The following is an 18,800-nucleotide window of genomic DNA, read 5'->3' as shown; positions in this document are numbered from 1 at the left end:
GCACCATGTGGTTAGGCATGGTATTGCAAGCAAACTGTTTATATGAAAAAATAACATTATCGTGGTGCATGAATCCATTAGATCTGTATGTCTGCCTTGTGTTAATCTGAATTTTCTCCACTAGAACAAAAATTCATGCATGTATAGGTACCATTCATCACTCATGTTTGTAAATGGTAATCCGATTTAACTACACCAGGCTGCGTTAGTCTCCTTAGAAGAACACAAAGCAACTTACGAGAGTAGGACTCCCCTGGGTTCCTCCGGGAGGAATCTCTGTAGGTTGCAGAACCTAGGCAAAGCGATCGTGTGTCTGCTTCTGGCGAGTTACTCTGGCCATCTATGTCTGCCTTGAGATTTAACCAGCTTGATTTAATCTAAGGGGACAATCCATGTCAATTAGAAGGAGCAGAATTGAAAACATTGCACCTAGACATAAATGTAAAGCTGGCCAAACGTTTCTGAAAGCGAGCCCTCCTGATCCCGTTATACACATGCAAGCTTGCCTTGGCCGGGGAAAGGGAAGTAAGCTACTGTACATCTGGCGGTGGCTTATCTGTCCTGAGAACCAAAGGATCGGGTAGACTGAAAACCAACAGCCTGATCCTTGTTGGTCCTTGAACCCCATTCAGTTCAATGGTTAAACAGTGATCTTTGGTCATAAGAAGAGTGTCGCGGACAAGATCATCATGCAGCCCCAGGTATAGTTTTACAGAATATGTGGCACAGATATCTCATAACAATACTGTAATAACCATTAGAACTGGGGGGCCTATAGGCTTAGGGCTCAAAGCGCTGCAGAATATGGTGGCGCTATATAAATACATTTTATTATTAATATTATTATTATTATTAGGGCTAGTTTTTTTGTCTCTCCGAGGTTTTTAAGACTAAAGTCTAAAGACTAAAGTTCATAACCAAGGTTGAGCGAATGGGAGCATCTGACTTCGATCAGAATTTCTGGGAAAATTCAATTTGTCGCAAAGCCGAATTTCCTTGTGCTTTGTGGTAGCGAATAAATTGGGGGAGGAAAAAAATCATACTCACCTCATCCATTTGCATGTGAAGGGGCCACCTCCACCATCTTGATTGAAGATCCCGCGTGAAATCCCATGCGCCTTGATGTATGACATCACCACACCACCGACATGATGTCATGACGTCACCGCGTGAGATTTCGAGTGGGATCTTCAATCAATATGGCTGTGGCAGACTCTTCACAATCGAATGGATAAGGTGAGTATTTTTATTTATTTATTTTTTACCGGATTAACCCCTGAAAGCCCTCAATCTTCATCTCAGATGCCGCCATCCATGATGAACAGGGCATCTGAGGGGTTCAATGAAGGGGGGGTGGGGGTGGCGCAATCGCCGTTCTCTGTCATTGCAACCCCTATTTACAAAGAAATGCACTTTGTGAAGAAGCCGAATAAAATTTTTGATATCGTCGCTCATGACTATTCATAACCAGTGGAAGCTTAAAAACCTCTTTTTGCAAAAATCCACCATATTTAACACAAAAACACTGATTGCTTTGACAGAAAACAGAAACGTAGGCCTCTAGGTTAAATTAGTAGCCAGGACACAACCCTTGCCCAATTATACCTGAAAACTGGTAAAACTTTACAATTTTACCTTCCTGCTGTCGGGATCTATGTTGAGTTCTTCCCCCACAGATCTCCTTGAAGCTGAAACGAAAAAAATAAATAAAAAGGACAATAAGTGAACAATAAAATTGAACTGCTTGAGCTCTGGGGCTCTGAGCCGACTCCTACCCAGGAACTTCAAGTGTTAAGCCTTTATTACAATTAGCCAATTTCCAGAAACGTATTCATAGGAACACTAATTACTGATAGGTGTCCTAATCGTGTTGCTGATCAACCAATAAATGACCAAATGCTCATTTGTTGGGTGATTGCTTCTTTTATCAGGATATAAGGGTACTTTCACACTAGCGTTTTTCTTTTCCGGCGCTGAGTCCCGTCCTAGGGGCTCAAATCCGGAAACAGAACTGATCGGTTTTATCCCCATGCATTCTGAATGGAGAGTAATCCGTTCAGGATGCATCAGGATGTCTTCAGTTCAGTCTTTTTGACTGATCAGGATTTTCAGAAAACCGTAGCATGTTGTATTTTTACCTCCGGCCAAAAATCCTGAACACTTTGACTGAACGCCGGATCCGGTCTTTTTCCCATTGACTTGCATTAACGCCGGATCCGGCACCGCATGTTCAGTGAAACCGGATCCAGCTTTTGCATGTTAAACCCGAAAAATGTGAAAAAAAGTTAAAGTCCATAAATGGCGGATCCGTTTTTTCAAATGCATTTTTTCATTGTGATCAAAATCCTGATCAGGATTCAAATGTAATCCGTTTTCACACGTTTTTCCGGATCCGGCGGGCAGTTCCAGTGTCGGAATTGAACGCCGGATTTAAACAACGCTAGTGTGAAAGTAGCCTTAGATAAAGTACTTGATTATCAGCAGCACATCTCCCTGTCTAATCAGCTGCTGATAATCAACAGAAATGAATGAGGGAAGGAGGATTGCGGTAGTGATCTTCCCTTCTCCTTATACTTTGAATATGCCACTGCAAATGAGCACCTATCTCCAAGTTTTTTTAAAATCTCTCTTTATTAGAATATTCAAGAAAAGAAAGAGTATATTACAGTTCCATGTTACGTTAACGATATCAATAAACCGTGAAGTTTTGTAAGATTTACATACAGTTCTTAAATATCCTTTGTTCCAAATTTTGTATCACAATTCTAAAGCTGAGCGTCCTTTTAGAAAGCCTACTTGATGGCTGCCTATCAGTTCTGGTAGGAAAGCGGCAAGTCTATTGGCCAATATCTTGGACATCAGTTTTATATCTTGGTTAATGAGAGAAATTGGCCTAAACGACGGGTTAAATCCTTCCCTTGTTTAGGGAGAATCTTTATATAAGCCATATTACCCGAGGGTGGCAGCCTCCCCCCTAGTAGAATAGAGTTGAAAAGCGAAGTGAGTGTAGGTGCAGCCTCTTCCCCCAAGGCCTTATAAAACTTCGCAGGATACCCGTCAGGGCCTGGAGCTTTCCCATTTTGGAGGGTTTCCAATGTGAATTTGAACTCAACTTCTGAAATTTCTGCATTTAGGGAATTTAAAGAGTCTTCTGACAGTCGTGGGAGAGTAACCATTTGCAAAAGATCATAGGAGTCCTGTGCATATAAGGACGCAATGTATTTTCCCAATATATCTACTACTTTTTCGGGTGATTCAGCTAAGTTCCTGTTTCATCTTTCAGGGGATACATTTGTACTTGTCTTGAATAGGGTCGCGATAAGTTAGCTAGCATCATCCCCGCTTTATTTCCATATTTAAATAGTTCAGCCTGCTTGTGATCTGCGAACCATTTAGCTTTGCCCTCCTGATAATAGTCATAAGTATGTTTAGCTGGTACCCATCGCACTTTATGTGTCTCTGTTGGGTCATTTAGATAATTTGTATAGGTTTCTCGTACAGTCTTTACGGCAGTGTCATACTGTTTACTTATTTCATTTTTTTTTTCTATCGTGTAAGCTATAATGCGTCCCCTCAAGACCACTTTCGCTGTTTCCCAAAATAGTTGAGGGTTTTGTGCATGAGCTTCATTATCTTGGGAATATTCCCACCACCATCCCCTAAGCTTATCTGTGAAATCCACATCTGTTGTTAGATGACTCGGCAGCCTCCATATGTAATCTGTGCCCTTCGAAATATTATCTGAAATATTTCAGAAATGACCAAGTCCGCTATGTCTGTTTTCTGGGCTCTCAATACCAAATCAGTAGATATTAACAGATAGTCTAACCTGGACCAGGAATGTTGCGCGTTAGAATAATGAGTATATTCTCTCTCTATTGGGTGATGGTGTCTCCATATATCAAAATGTACTGATCCCATAGGACAGAGGGATAAAACTTAACATTTATTTTAGGTCGAACTAAAATTAAAGACAACAGAGGAGGAGCCTCTAGACAAAACAAATATAACAAAACAGCCCAGCAGGCAAACTAATACATTTGGGAGCATCTATTAGGGACTACTAGGGTTTCTGTCCCCACAGGGACAGGCATCCGGACGGGGACGCTCCTTGCGGGGTAAGTCCCCGTATAGATAGGTAGGGCATAATAGCCCCTGCCCCCCCTCTTAGGGTTGCCTAGGGCTAACCACCTTGCCTCCAACCATCCTAAAAGGGGCTCATCTATTATTCGCGTGTGAACGAGAAGCATCCAAGGACCGTTCTTCACCCCCAGTCTTCTCTACGAGACATCCTGAACAACAAACCGGGTGAGAGCGTTCCTGCTTCTTTTCAAATCTTTGGTCACACTGCTTTTGTATGTATTAGTTTGCCTGCTGGGCTGTTTTGTTATATTTGTTTTGTCTAGAGGCTCCTCCTCTGTTGTCTTTAATTTTAGTTCGACCTAAAATAAATGTTAAGTTTTATCCCTCTGTCCTATGGGATCAGTACATTTTGCTAATTTTTGGGATTTAGTGGGCCTGTTTGACATATCTGGCCCTTTAGTTAACTGTCTCCATATATCCACTAAGCTCATTGTCAATATTAAAGGGGATAAAGTGTGGTTGCCATTAGGGGTCTGCGGGGTTCTTATTACATGTTGACGCCTATCTTCCAAATCGTTATGCACTCTATTAAAGTCTCCTGCCACTAAAATTTTTGATGTTTCTTCCTGTAGTATAATGGATTCTAGCTTTTGATAAAAAAAACATTTTGGGACGTATTGGGCGAATATATGTTATAGATTGTTATCGATCTGTCATGGTCTTACCTCCTTGCTGTTCTCCTTCGTTTGACATGTGCTGGCGGCCATCTTGGTTTCTGGGTTTCTTGTAGCCTCCCACCCTGCGGCTCCTCCTTCCCACTGGGAGGAGCTGGATGCCTAGCTCATATATATAGGAGGTCTGTGGCTTCAGTTCCCTGCTTGGTCCTCCTGTGCTCACATGCTTCTAAGACTGCTGCTGCTTCTGGTTCCTGATCCTGGCTTCGTCTGACTACCCTGCTAATTCCTGATCCTGGCTTCGTCTGACTACCCTGTTGGTTCCTGATCCTGGCTTCATCTGACTACCCTTCTGGTTCCTGATCTCTGGTTTCGCAAGACCCTGCTTCGGTTTAGCCATCCGTTTGGACTTTTGCCTTACAGCTTTATTTTCAATAAAGTCTTCTTATTTCCACTCATCTCTTGTTGTACGTCTGGTTCATGGTTCCATGACATTAGGACCAAGCCATGAATTCTGACGGTACAGGGCCATCCTCGCTACCTACGCTGGTTGCCAGACTTGATCAGCAGGATCACCTGTTGGGTCGGTTCGCTGTGGCGTTGCAAACCCTGCTTGAACGCACGGCTCATTTAGCTTCCGTTGCCGATGGGTCGGTTGTCGCTCCTGGGACCGCTCCTACTGCCGCTCCGGTTGTTGCGAACCTACCATAACTCCAAGGCCGCGGGGCATCCTGGAAAGAATCAGCTGTCCTGGGCTGTTTCACGTCTGTTCTGGTGGCCTTCTCTACGTTCCGACATCGCCGCATATGTAGCGGCATGCTCCGTTTGTGCCCAGAGTAAGTCCCCTCGGCACCTTCCGTTGGGCCTTTTGCAACCCATAGCCACCGGGGAGCGTCCATGGTCACACCTGGGGATGGATTTCATTGTGGACCTCCCTGCATCCCGAGGCCATACGGTCATTCTCATGATAGTGGATCGGTTTTCCAAAATGTGCCACTGTGTACCTCTCAAGAAGTTACCCTCTGCACAAGAGTTGGCCTCGATTTTTGCCAGGGAGGTCTTCCGGTTGCACGGTTTGCCCAAGGAGATTGTGTCGGATCGGGGGAGTCAGTTTGTGTCCAGGTTCTGGCGCGCCTTTTGCTCCCAGTTGGGGATTCATCTCTCTTTCTCATCGGCCTACCACCCTCAGTCCAATGGGGCCGCAGAACGATCCAATCAGGCCTTGGAGCAATTCCTTCGTTGCTATGTCTCCGATCACCAAGACAATTGGGTTGACCTCCTGCCTTGGGCTGAGTTTGCCAGGAACACGGCGGTGAACTCTTCCTCTGGGACGTCTCCCTTCATGGCCAATTATGGGTTCCAACCTGCCGTGTTACCGGAGGTATTCTCTTCCCAGGATATTCCGGCTGTGGAGGATCACCTTTCCGTCCTACGTGCTTCTTGGGTACAGATCCAGAGGTCCCTTGAGGTCTCTGCGCAGCGCCAGAGACTCCAGGCTGATCGCAGACGAGCGCCCGCTCCTTCCTACCAGGTCGGAGACCGCGTATGGTTGTCCACCCGCAACCTCAACCTTTGAGTGCCCACTCCCAAGCTGGCGCCTCGCTTTGTTTGTCCCTTCCGAGTGCTTCGCAGGGTAAACCCGGTAGCCTATGCCCTTGCGCTTCCTCCTGGCATGCGGATCTCCAACGTGTTTCATGTCTCCCTGTTGAAGCCACTGGTGTGTAATCGTTTCACTTCCTCGATTCCTCGGCCTCGTCCGGTCCAAGTGGGCAATCGTGAGGAGTATGAGGTGAGCAATATCCTGGACTCACGCCTGGTCCGCGGCCGGGTGCAGTTTTTGGTCCATTGGCGTGGTTATGGTCCAGAGGAGCGTTCCTGGGTTCCCTCCGCAGATGTCCATGCTCCTGCCTTGCTCCGAGCCTTCCACGCACGCTTCCCTCAGAAACCGTTCCTTACTCCGCGGAGGAGGGGCCCTTGAGGGGGAGGTACTGTCATGGTCTTACCTCCTTGCTGTTCTCCTTCGTTTGACATGTGCTGGCGGCCATCTTGGTTTCTGGGTTTCTTGTAGCCTCCCACCCTGCGGCTCCTCCTTCCCACTGGGAGGAGCTGGATGCCTAGCTCATATATATAGGAGGTCTGTGGCTTCAGTTCCCTGCTTGGTCCTCCTGTGCTCACATGCTTCTAAGACTGCTGCTGCTTCTGGTTCCTGATCCTGGCTTCGTCTGACTACCCTGCTGATTCCTGATCCTGGCTTCGTCTGACTACCCTTCTGGTTCCTGATCTCTGGTTTCGCAAGACCCTGCTTCGGTTTAGCCATCCGTTTGGACTTTTGCCTTACAGCTTTATTTTCAATAAAGTCTTCTTATTTCCACTCATCTCTTGTTGTACGTCTGGTTCATGGTTCCATGACACGATCCTTCTGTTGATTCCAGCTCCACTTTCAAAAGTCAACCTTCATCGTCTGGTTTCACTAATTTCACATTATATTTCAAATTTTTATGTAAAAGAACCATCACACCTGCCTTCCTTTCCCTTGAGGGGGAGCCCATTACCTGTCCCACCCACATTTTCTGAAGTCTCCGGAAATCTTGTTCCTCTAAATGCAACAGGGCCATATCAGCTCTCAATCTTTTTAAGATGTCTTAATACCATCGTTCGTTTGTGCTGGGAGCACAAACCCTTTATATTCCAGGTGATAACCTTCATGTTAACCCTGTTAAATAAATTGTTGCAGGAGACGCATCCCAACAAGAAAGACTCCTTCCCTGGGTCCCCTTCTGGTATGACACTACCAGCTTGGAGCAATAACATAACCCCCTCTTTCCTCCCCCCCAACAGTTTATATCATTGTTGGGAAAGGTTTGGGGTCTTGAGTTCATGTGGGGGTGGGGCCCCCACATGAACTCAAGACCCCAAACCTTTCCCAACAATTATATAAACTGTTGTGACTCCTCTTCTTTCGCACAATTCTGGGAGCAGTCGTTGTTACCAGCCTGCCCAGAATGCCCCACTTTCCTTTCTTCTTTCTAACTCTACTCCGTTTCTCCACAGCCCTGTGTAAGATCTTATCTGTCAATCTTCCCTTAGAGCATCATTATCTTCTCCCATTTTTCCCTCTTGATTTCTTAGATTACGCTTCCCCCCTAATTATATCACAATTAGGACATTGTACGAATATGATTTGAGAAATTATCACAGTCTCCTCTGTATCTCACATGTCCCTTCGGGTATTCAGGCTTCTATTCGCTTTAGTCCTGTCAGATGTTTTTCTGTCTCTTCTCTTATTCAGTACTTTACTCTTGCAAGTCTTCCATAGTCCCAAAGGTAGTTGGCGACCTCTGGGAGCCACATCTCACCGTTGTTTTCTCGCGGCTCCCTTTGCCTGAGAATCCACCTCTTTGCGCTAGGATGGCTTGGTATGGTGGTAGATCATTTTCCATGTCCAGAGCCTCCATAGCTTCTTTAGGGGAGGAAAAAGTCTCTGTGCAGCCATCTGGTCAAAATACTCTCAAAATCGCCGGCTATATTTACCAATGTGGAGCAAACGTGTGAAAAGGCTCTCCTGCGCTTTGCTACCTCAGCTGAATAATCGCTGAAAATCAGTAGTTTGTGATCACATACCGGCAGCGGCTATAAGTTTCGTCTGTATTTGGTAAGTATTGCCTCCTTTGCTGCATAATTTAAATACTTCACAATGATGGGTCTTGGTCTGGATTTTCCCAGCTCCGAATCTGGGGCCCTTGCTGGCCCAAGCCTGTGCGCCCTCTCAACTGTAAAAGTTCCTTGTAGCCCTAGGGCTTGTGGTATTTCCACCGCGCAAATTTGTACCAGTTGGCTTGATGATATTAGCTCCGGCAGGCCCACTATTCTCAGATTGCTCTTTCTGCAGCGATTCTCCAGATCCTCCACTTTGTCTTTGAGGGCTTGGTTGTTACTAAGGACCTCTCGTATTTGGGTTTGGGCCCTTTCTAATTCCTGCTCCACCAGATTTACTCTCTGCTCCAGCTCATTGATCTGGATGGATTGTTGGGATACCTCCCTCTGTATTTGTTGGAGCGCTGAGGAGACTGTGGCCTCCAGATTAGATTTTATGTCTGGTGCTAACAACTTGGCTACTTGAATAGCCATAGTCCAGCAAGAGATAGTAAGGTCTGGTGATGGACTAACCTCTCCTCTTTAGCTCCAACGCTTGCCGATTAATCATCCCTCTGGGGGGGGGGGGGGTTGCGAGGCAGACCTCGTAAGTCTGTGTGGCTTTTCTATCACCGCCGCCATGTTGCCTCGCGGCTGTCTTTCTTCTCTTTGCGGGAGTGACAAATGTGCGCTGGAGGAGCCGCTTTTCTGCAGAAATTTCTCCATATAAAGCCCCTTTGTCTTCTGTGGTGTTATCAGACGGAGTACTCAGCCCCTAGGAGCGGCTTCAAATCTGTTTTCGGGCCGTGGGTCCCGGAGCTCCGTCTTCCTCCTCCTTTACATGTGCGCGCCGGAATCGGAAGTCCCTATCTCCATGTTTAACATTAATCTCCTCTCATCCTGCCTGAACATCAGGCAGTGTAATAAGGCCCTTAGGTTGCCAAACGATCCAGGATCGATCATACAGGAAGTTCATTAAAGCTGATCATACAGGAAGTTGATCATACAGGAAGTTGATCATACAAGAAGTTTATCATACAATAAGTTTATCATACAGGAAGTTGATCATACAGAAAGCTGATCATACAGAAAGCTGATCATACAGGAAGTTGATCATACAGGAAGTTTATCATACAGAAAGCTGATCATACAGGAAGTTGATCATACAGGAAGCTGATCATACAGGAAGTTGATCATACAGGAAGTTGTTCATACTTCAATGCTGATTTTTATGCCCATGTAAAAGATGGGGTCACCTACAAACAAGTGTGTGATCCCTGGGAATATTTACATGGGGCAATAATTGAGAATGAATGCGCACAAAAAGGTTTGAAGACATGCTTGATGTCTGTTCAGTTTGTCTGAAGCGTAGCTGAAAAGCATGCTGACATGGTTTTCCACAAACACACATGCTTGTTGAAATCTGTGCAACAACAGATAAATCTGCAAAAACTGTGCAGACAAAACCTTGTGATAAAACAGCACGTCAGGGTAGAGTCCAGCTACTTCATGGCTTTCAGGACTTTGACATTGATATCCTATCCTTGGCATAGGTTATGAATATAAGCAGTGAGAGTCTGTATTAGCATTTGTTCCTGATAATTGCCTAATCATCAGAGGAGGTGAGAGCTGCATTTACGTGCAGAAATCACCAGTGCTGTAAGCCAATGGACGATCGCTACTAATTCATGCTTTTCGAAGCAGATTACTGTTCACACAGAACGATCTGCTTTCCAGAAATTATGATTTTGGTGTCCACATCAACGATGCTTTCACTTGACGACACACAGGGCAATTATCAGGAAGGAGTGTTCCTAGTGGTCAGACTATGGAAAGGGGCCTTTATAGATATCAGTGAGGTGCGGCCCAAAGGTGCACATACTATTGGTACAACCAGTGCAGCTGTACACACAGGGCCCTGCAGGCAAAAGGGGCCCATACCACAATGAAAATGGGCACCAAGGTTCCTTAGGCTCAAAATTAATGATGGAGTCTACTCCATCAGATTAAGGATTGACTAGACAGTCATGGAAAGGAGTAAGAAGAATTATGGTCCCATACTCCTGAAAAACTAGGGGGCCTCATGGGCAAGAGAAAGCCCATATCACAATAAAAAAAGGACATCAAGGTCCCCCTGGCTTGAAACTACTGATGGATTCTGATTGATAAGAATAAGGATTGACTAGAGAGTCATAGAAGGAGTAAAGAGCACCATGATGAGGAAGGGGTCCACACGATATTCCTACATGGGGGACCTCTACTGTCTATGTCCACCTCTACTGTGGGCTACCCCTCCACTCCGGCTAATAGAAGAAGGGGCCCTGATTAGTGATAAGCGAACTTCATGTTTTGAAGTTCGAGTTCGTCGTTCGACTTTTCTGGCAATTCTGTTATGGATTCCGCTACCACGGGCCATAACGGAATTCTATGAGGCATTCTGTTTTGCATTGCGTCATAATAGAAGTCTATGGGCCTCGTAACGGATCTGTCTGGTTTAAGTTATACTGGAGAGGACTCATGAAGAACATGAAGTTCACTCATCACTAGTCCTGATCAGCCAACTTGGTCTTGGACAATTGGTTACTGCTATATAATCCACACAGATGGTTTGTTCTATGTCCTTGAGTAACTTTGCTTTTTTCAATGAGATGCTACAACAGATGGGATGTGGGTGAAATATTAGTGATGTATGGAAAGTCACATCATATGTGCTGAGTATAAAACAGAAAACACGAAGAGCGGAGCTGAATTCTGTTTTTTATTTCAAGATTTTGTAGATGCCTTCGTAACAGACATTCGGGAAGATCTATCGAAAAGAGTACAATTGGAAATGTGGAGCAGTCGCACATAGCAATGTAAAATGCAATATATATGAGGCCGCGCGTTTTCTTCAGCACAACTTATCACAGGTGTTATCACTCTCCCTCTCGCACAGTGAAATCAAGTCTCACAGACGTCTTCTTATATAAAACATCCTATGAAACATCAGAAAAGGTGCACTGATGGTGAAGCACCATTTATACAATCTCCGCTGTATCTTTGCAAGTATACTCAGACGGAATGTAGGCACATCAGGGAAATATAGATCTGCTTCGTTTTTCTGTTCCTGTCTTCACTATTATCGTAATCCTACGAAGATCAGAAATTCCTCCCCATAGTGAAGTACTGTAAGTCACAGTAGATATATATGGATTTATTATACTCACAAGACTTCTATAAAACAGGCATAAAATATATAAAAACTCCCGCGTCCTCTCACAGCCCACGTTTTATAGAAGTCTTTCAATGGTGCCACAAAAGATGCTTCCGCATTTCCTTTCTGCGGCCCCGCAAAAAAATAGAACATGTCCTATTCTTGTCCACAGCCACAGACAATAAAAGGCATTGCGGAACGCACATGGCCGGTGTCCGTGTTTTGGACATGTGGACATGTGAATGGACCCTAAAGATGTGTGTGTCAGCCTACAAACATAACAACAAAAAATAAAACCTGTGGGATTTGGGAGGCTGGGGATTCCGCTTGAAGGTAGGAAGACTCATGAAGGAAGGGGTAGTGGTGTTGGGCCTCCTGCTGCGTCTAAGGGCTTGTTCACACGACTGTATGTATTTTGCGATCTGAAAAAAATGGATCCGCAAAAAAAACGGATGACGTCCGCGTGCATTCCGTATTTTGCGGAACGGAACAGCTGGCCCTTAATAGAAAAGTACTATCCTTGTCCGTAATGCGGACAATAATAGGACAATGGAAATATAGACATACGGAAACGGAATGCTCACCGAGTACATTCCGTATTATTTTGCGGACCCATTTAAATGAATAGTTTCGCATACGGAACGTAACGCAAAAAAAAGGAATGGAAATGGAAATAATATACGGTCGTGTGAATGAGCCCTAAGGTTGTATTAGGAAGGTCATTACTAGTGTTGACCCAGGAGGTCCAAAGAGACCATAGTTTGTGAAACTTGTCATGTGTATGCGTTTCCCAACTGGAAAGCTCCTCTAATCTGAAAATTTCCTGCACTTTTCTCCCGCATTCTCCCAGAGAGGGAGTGGCCATGCTTAACCAGTGTAGAGGTATTATGGCCGCCATAAGGAGAAAAGAAGTTATGTTTGGAGATGGGACAGGAGTTGTCAGGTAAGTTGAGGAGCACCAGGGTGGGGGTGAGAGTGATGGAAGAGGAACAGATCTAATTGATAGCATCACTGACTTTATCCCAAAAAGGAAGTATTAAAGGGCATTGTCACCACGATTCGCAAATTACGCAATCGCGAATATATTGGAGCACTCTATCTGCATATAAAGCTATTGTGATGTTCTGCCATGCCAACCATTTTCTCCAGTCTCAGGAAACTGCTAGCAGCTTTAAAAATGTAGCAAAAGTGACCCATGCCTGTATTTCGCACGCATTTTTCGTGATCAAGAAAATAATCTTGAATTTGCGAATATATGATGAATATTCGCCCAAATATTTGTTAAATATCGCAAATTCGAATATAGCCTCTGCCGCTTATCACTATTTCCTACCATGTGGGAGCGTGATCAGCCACAACGTCCTGCAAGAACAGCCAGCTCAACCTGCTGAAGTGGGAGTAGTGTACTGTAAGTAGGTCCAGTTCTTCGCTTTCGGGATTTTTTGTAGTTCAGATAACGTAGGGATCCTCCTCCCCTGCAACAGGTCTTCCACTAGAATGTCTTCCAGCCCCACCCAGATTCCCAGATCATCAGCATATGTCGGGTCTACCACATAGGGAATAAGATGTGTTGGCATGAATAAAGAAGGTGTGTGCCACAGCGCCAGTGGAGAACTCTGTGTGTGCCAATTATGGAACAGAGAGATGTAGAAGGGGGGAGGTTGTAGGCAGGAAAGTATGCGCCTGACATAAACTACGTAGCGTAGTCAGGGGCGGTCAGCAGAGCGGAAGCTAGTTGGCATCCTAACTTTTTGTCAATGGAGAACACAGAGTAGAATCTCAATTGGATTGCCTTATAATAAGCTTTAATGTCTTGTCAGGCAGTTCTTTGCCGGAACAGCCTGCCGGATTTCTTTGACGCATGATTAATCTGTGGCATAATGGATGACATGTTTACCGATAGCGAGAATGAGGTTGACACAAATTTTGGGGCACTATATGTATTGCACTATTTTGGGGGCACTATCTGTCTGACACTATTTTTGGGAGCATTATATGTATGGCACATTTTTGGTTCCATTATTTTTGGTGCCACTTTGTTAAATGGCGCTGTGCTTGAGACACTATTTTTGGTGGCACCATATGTACATTATTTCAGGTGCACGATGTCAAGACTTCATTTAGTCACGTAACCAAAGGGGTCTGTCTCAGATCGACACAGTGTCTAAGCCTCTCCCCCTCACTGCCTGATTTAGAGTATCTATCCGCACCTAGCTGTGTCACATATCCTGCAATACCCTCTCCAGCAGTGCTTTCATCCCTCACAGCTCATGGCATCTCCTCTCCACACCACCGGTGGTCGTCACTCGTCTAGCTTATTATTCTAGCCCTCACCTGCTTAATTTTGTTCTCGTTGTTCACTTTCCCTTTCATCATTTGTCTGCAGCTGATGAAAGGGAAAGTGATCTGTCCTATACACCAGCTGTGAACCAGGCAAAGTATAGACTACTCCCTATTCACTCCCTCCATTCACTTCTTCCTTTCTATTAATGTGACTGAAGAGAGCCACACATAATCTGGCATATCCACCCATTAGAACACTGCCCATGTTAAACGTGTCACCAAACATTTTATCTGCCAGTTATCTGCCTTTTTTCTAATCTGTTTTTATTTTCTAATTTACAGATTTTTGAATTTTATTTCCTGAACATGATTACGGGGGCGGCCATCTTGCCTGAGCTGTTCTTAACAGCATTTAGAAAGCATTGAGAAAACTGCTCTACGGCAGCTCCATGGGCCATAGACACAATGGACTAAAGGGGACCTCATTGACTTCTATGGGAGAGTGTATTGGGCATGTTGTTATCTATACACAGAGGTGATATCATTACAGGCAGGATTAGAATAACAAATGAGAAGATAACCGCAGTAAAGTGATGTGAGCAGGCCAAGAAGTGAAGCCTATTATTAGACATAGTGGCCAGTGCAAAAAATGCTGTATTTTATGGTTTTTGTTTAAATATACAGTACAGACCAAAAGTTTGGACACACCTTCTCATTCAAAGAGTTTTCTTTATTTTCATGACTATGAAAATTGTAGATTCACACTGAAGGCATCAAAACTATGAATTAACACATGTGGAATTATATACATAACAAAAAAGTGTGAAACAACTGAAAATATGTCATATTCTAGGTTCTTCAAAGTAGCCACCTTTTGCTTTAATTACTGCTTTGCACACTCTTGGCATTCTCTTGATGAGCTTTAAGAGGTAGTCACCTGAAATGGTCTTCCAACAGTCTTGAAGGAGTTCCCAGAGATGCTTAGCACTTGTTGGCCCTTTTGCCTTCACTCTGCGGTCCAGCTCACCCCAAACCATCTTGATTGGGTTCAGGTCCGGTGACTGTGGAGGCCAGGTCATCTGGCGCAGCACCCCATCACTCTCCTTCATGGTCAAATAGCCCTTACACAGCCTGGAGGTGTGTTTGGGGTCATTGTCCTGTTGAAAAATAAATAATGGTCCAACTAAACGCAAACCGGATGGAATAGCATGCCGCTGCAAGATACTGTGGTAGCCATGCTGGTTCAGTATGCCTTCAATTTTGAATACATTCCCAACAACGTCACCAGCAAAGTACCCCCACACCATCACACCTCCTCCTCCATGCTTCACTGTGGGAACCAGGCATGTAGAGTCCATCCGTTCACCTTTTCTGCGTCGCACAAAGACACGGTGGTTGGAACCAAAGATCTCAAATTTGGACTCATCAGACCAAAGCACAGATTTCCACTGGTCTAATGTCCATTCCTTCTGTTCTTTAGCCCAAACAAGTCTCTTCTGCTTGTTGCCTGTCCTTAGCAGTGGTTTCCTAGCAGATATTCTACCATGAAGGCCTGATTCACACAGTCTCCTCTTAACAGTTGTTCTAGAGATGTGTCTGCTGCTAGAACTCTGTGTGGCATTGACCTGGCCTCTAATCTGAGCTGCTGTTAACCTGCGATTTCTGAGGCTGGTGACTCGGATGAACTTATCCTCTGCAGCAGAGGTGACTCTTGGTCTTCCTTTCCTGGGGTGGTCCGCATGTCAGCCAGTTTCTTTGTAGCGCTTGATGGTTTTTGTGACTGCACTTGGGGACACTTTCAAAGTTTTCCCAATTTTTCAGACTGACTGACCTTCATTTCTTAAAGTAATGATGGCCACTCGTTTTTCTTTACTTAGCTGCTTTTTTCTTGCCATAATACTAATTCTAACAGTCTATTCAGTAGGACTATCAGCTGTGTATCCACCTGACTTCTCCACAACGCAACTGATGGTCCCAACCCCATTTATAAGGCAAGAAATCCCACTTATTAAACCTGACAGGGCACACCTGTGAAGTGAAAACCATTTCAGGTGACTACCTCTTGAAGCTCATCAAGAGAATGCCAAGAGTGTGCAAAGCAGTAATCAAAGCAAAAGGTGGCTACTTTGAAGAACCTAGAATATGACATATTTTCAGTTGTTTCACACTTTTTTGTTATGTATATAATTCCACATGTGTTAATTCATAGTTTTGATGCCTTCAGTGTGAATCTATAATTTTCATAGTCATGAAAATAAAGAAAACTCTTTGAATGAGAAGGTGTGTCCAAACTTTTGGTCTGTACTGTAGATATTGACATAGAAAATTAAAAATAACATGATCAAAAATTATTTAAAAATATGTTTTCAACAATCAGTCATTTTCTGATGAGACATTCCCTTTAAAATAGTATGGATAAGTATGGGTACACAAATTTTTGTTCATAGTTTCACTAAAATTAGGGTTTTCCGAGAGTTTAATATTGATGGCCTATCCCAGTGGTGGGCAACCTTATTAGTAAAATGAGCCAAATATTGACAAAACAGCGATTTTTATTTTTTTGAGAGCCAAATTTTTTAAACTTCAAATATATAGTAAGGTGCATTGTTATTTACTTCATAAGGGTATTCCTAACCATCTGAACATACCTTTCTCAATCCTCGACACTACATCTTCTTTCACTCCACAACGTTTTACCCTATAAGACGCACATAGGTTTTAGAGGAGGACAATATGGAAAAAAATATTTTTAATTACACCTCAGGTCAGACCACTAATCAGAACCTCAATGTTTGAAATCTCTTTTGAAATTTGAAAAAAAGGAACTCGGGGGTTCTGTACCAACGCAACGCTGTCTTAACAGAGTTTTCTTGAATTTTTATGCACTTGGAAAAGCCGTGCGAAGATTTCTGAATCCATTTACTGTCAGTGTCACTAAATTCAAGGTGGAGTTCTTTTCCCCACTCAGCAACCCAGGGCGGTACGCTAGAATAGCTCTCACTTAGAATCTGCCTATAAATGAGGGTGGTGCATTTATGAGGTAAATTTGGCAGCAGAACATAATTCTCCAACCATGATGGATCAGGGAGAGGGGTAAATTTGGAAATCATAAACTGCCTACAAGCATTCTCAAAGTCATTTCTTTGAATGAAATCTTTACCAAGGGCAGGTACACCCGAGAGGGCAGTATAGAAGTCGGAAGTGATCTGTAACCCTTTCAAATCTCCTAATCTGTGATGTGACATTGATAGCCAAATGTCTGATGGAGATTTACTGGGGATAACTGAGATAGGAGCTAAGGGAGAAATCTTGTCCTGAGCAGATGTTAAGACCAAAGACTTATGACAAATATGCAGCATTCCTCTGGTGAGTACGCTATCTACTTTGGTCCCTTCTCCTGTCCTCTCAGGTGTCCATAACCTATGGAACAATTCCTTACCCAACAGGGCCAATTCTAAATCTACATGCATACAGAATGTCTCTTGTCTGGCCAGTTTAAGCCACCTTTCCAAACTAATAGCCTGTATATAGGTTGATAGGTCAGGGAGGGAGATACCCCCATGTTTCTTTCTTCGGGAAAGAAGGCGAAAGGACATTCTAGTGCGCTTCTTATCCCACAGATAACTGCTCATGATGGATTGTAGTTTATTAATGAAACTAACAGGTACCGATATGGGTAGGGCTCTCAAGGTGTACATTATCAGCGGCAGGATGTAGGTGGTGAGGAAATTTTTCCTGCCTAGCCAGGTTAGGAAAGGAGAGCTGCTCTTAGAGAGAATAGAGGTGACTTTGGAGAGTAGCGGGGGGGAAATTAAGACTAAACAACAACTTGGGGTCCATCGAGATCGTCACCCCCAAATATTTTATTGCTTGTGTGGGCCACTTGAATGGTGTGAGGGCTTTGACCTTAGTACGCAGGACAGCTGGGAGGGAAACGCCAAGGGCCTTCGACTTATCGAAATTTATCTTAAAATTTGAGATAACCCCAAAAGTGTCGAAAATCTGCATAACCTCCAGCAAAGCCTCTTCAGGATTTGACAACAGGAGCAGTAAATCATCAGGAGCAGTAAATCTGCCTAGTTTCACTCCTTTGATCGTGGGGGATTGGCGGAACTTAAGAAGAAGCGTCTCTAGGGTGAGTACAAACAAGGTGGGGGATAATGGGCATCCTTGACGAGTACCGTTTCTAATTTGGAAGGCGTTCGATAGGGTGCCGTTGACTAGTACTCTCGCAGATGGTGCAGAGTATAGAGTATAGATAGCTCTGATGAGGCCTTCAGGGAAGCCAAAGGCTTGTAGTACTTTCTCCATATAGGCCCAGCTAACCCTATCGAACGCCTTCTCCGCATCTGTGCCCAGGAGTACAAGAGGGGACTTAGATTTGATGGCGTGGGTGATCGCATGTATGACTCTACTGATATTATGCCTACCCTCTCTACCTGCAACGAAACCTACCTGTTCTTCACCCACAAGCCCAGGGAGCAACCCTGACATCCTGCTGTTAAGCAGTTTAGCCCACCACTTCAAATCGGTGTTCAGCAGTGAAATCGGCCTGTAACTTCCACATGCTTCCTTATCCTTCCCTTCTTTATGGATAATCATTATGTGCACTTCCTAGGCTTGTGGGGTCAGAGAGCCACCTGTAAGGAGGAGATTGCATGCCGTGACAAAATGTGGGACTAAAATATCTTTATACTTTTTGTAATATGAGCTTGGAAAACCGTCAGGTCCGGGACTCCTGCCTGAAGGGATAGACATTAGAACCTTTTCTACCTCTTCCGTTGTAAACGGTTGAAGCAGCTGATGTATATCGACCTCAGAAATTCTTGGGATGTTAATAGAGCTAAGGAACTCCGACGTGCGTGTCTCGATTTGCTGGCTGGTGATGGGTATTGGGAGGTTATACAGATTTGAATAAAAGGAGCAAAACTCCT

The 18,800-nt window shown here is 44.3% G+C and overlaps 1 protein-coding gene across 9 annotated transcripts in view; it reads right to left on the bottom strand.

The window, feature by feature from the left end:
* ABLIM2 (actin binding LIM protein family member 2) overlaps positions 1-18,800 on the bottom strand; it is a 196,031-nt gene that overhangs the window by 18,420 nt on the left and 158,811 nt on the right. For all 9 annotated transcript variants that reach the window (XM_044295879.1, XM_044295878.1, XM_044295880.1 and 6 more), the window contains 2 exons: positions 1,636-1,688; positions 239-377 (listed from right to left, as the gene is read on the bottom strand). In XM_044295879.1, the coding sequence (XP_044151814.1) occupies positions 239-377; positions 1,636-1,688 (192 nt within the window). The remainder of the gene's footprint in view (positions 1-238; positions 378-1,635; positions 1,689-18,800) is intronic.

This window comes from Bufo gargarizans, chromosome 1 (genome assembly GCF_014858855.1).
Source record: "Bufo gargarizans isolate SCDJY-AF-19 chromosome 1, ASM1485885v1, whole genome shotgun sequence".
Taxonomy (NCBI): Eukaryota; Metazoa; Chordata; class Amphibia; order Anura; family Bufonidae; genus Bufo; species Bufo gargarizans.
Note: the sequence above shows the minus strand (reverse complement) of the source record. Positions and strands in the feature narration are given on the sequence as shown.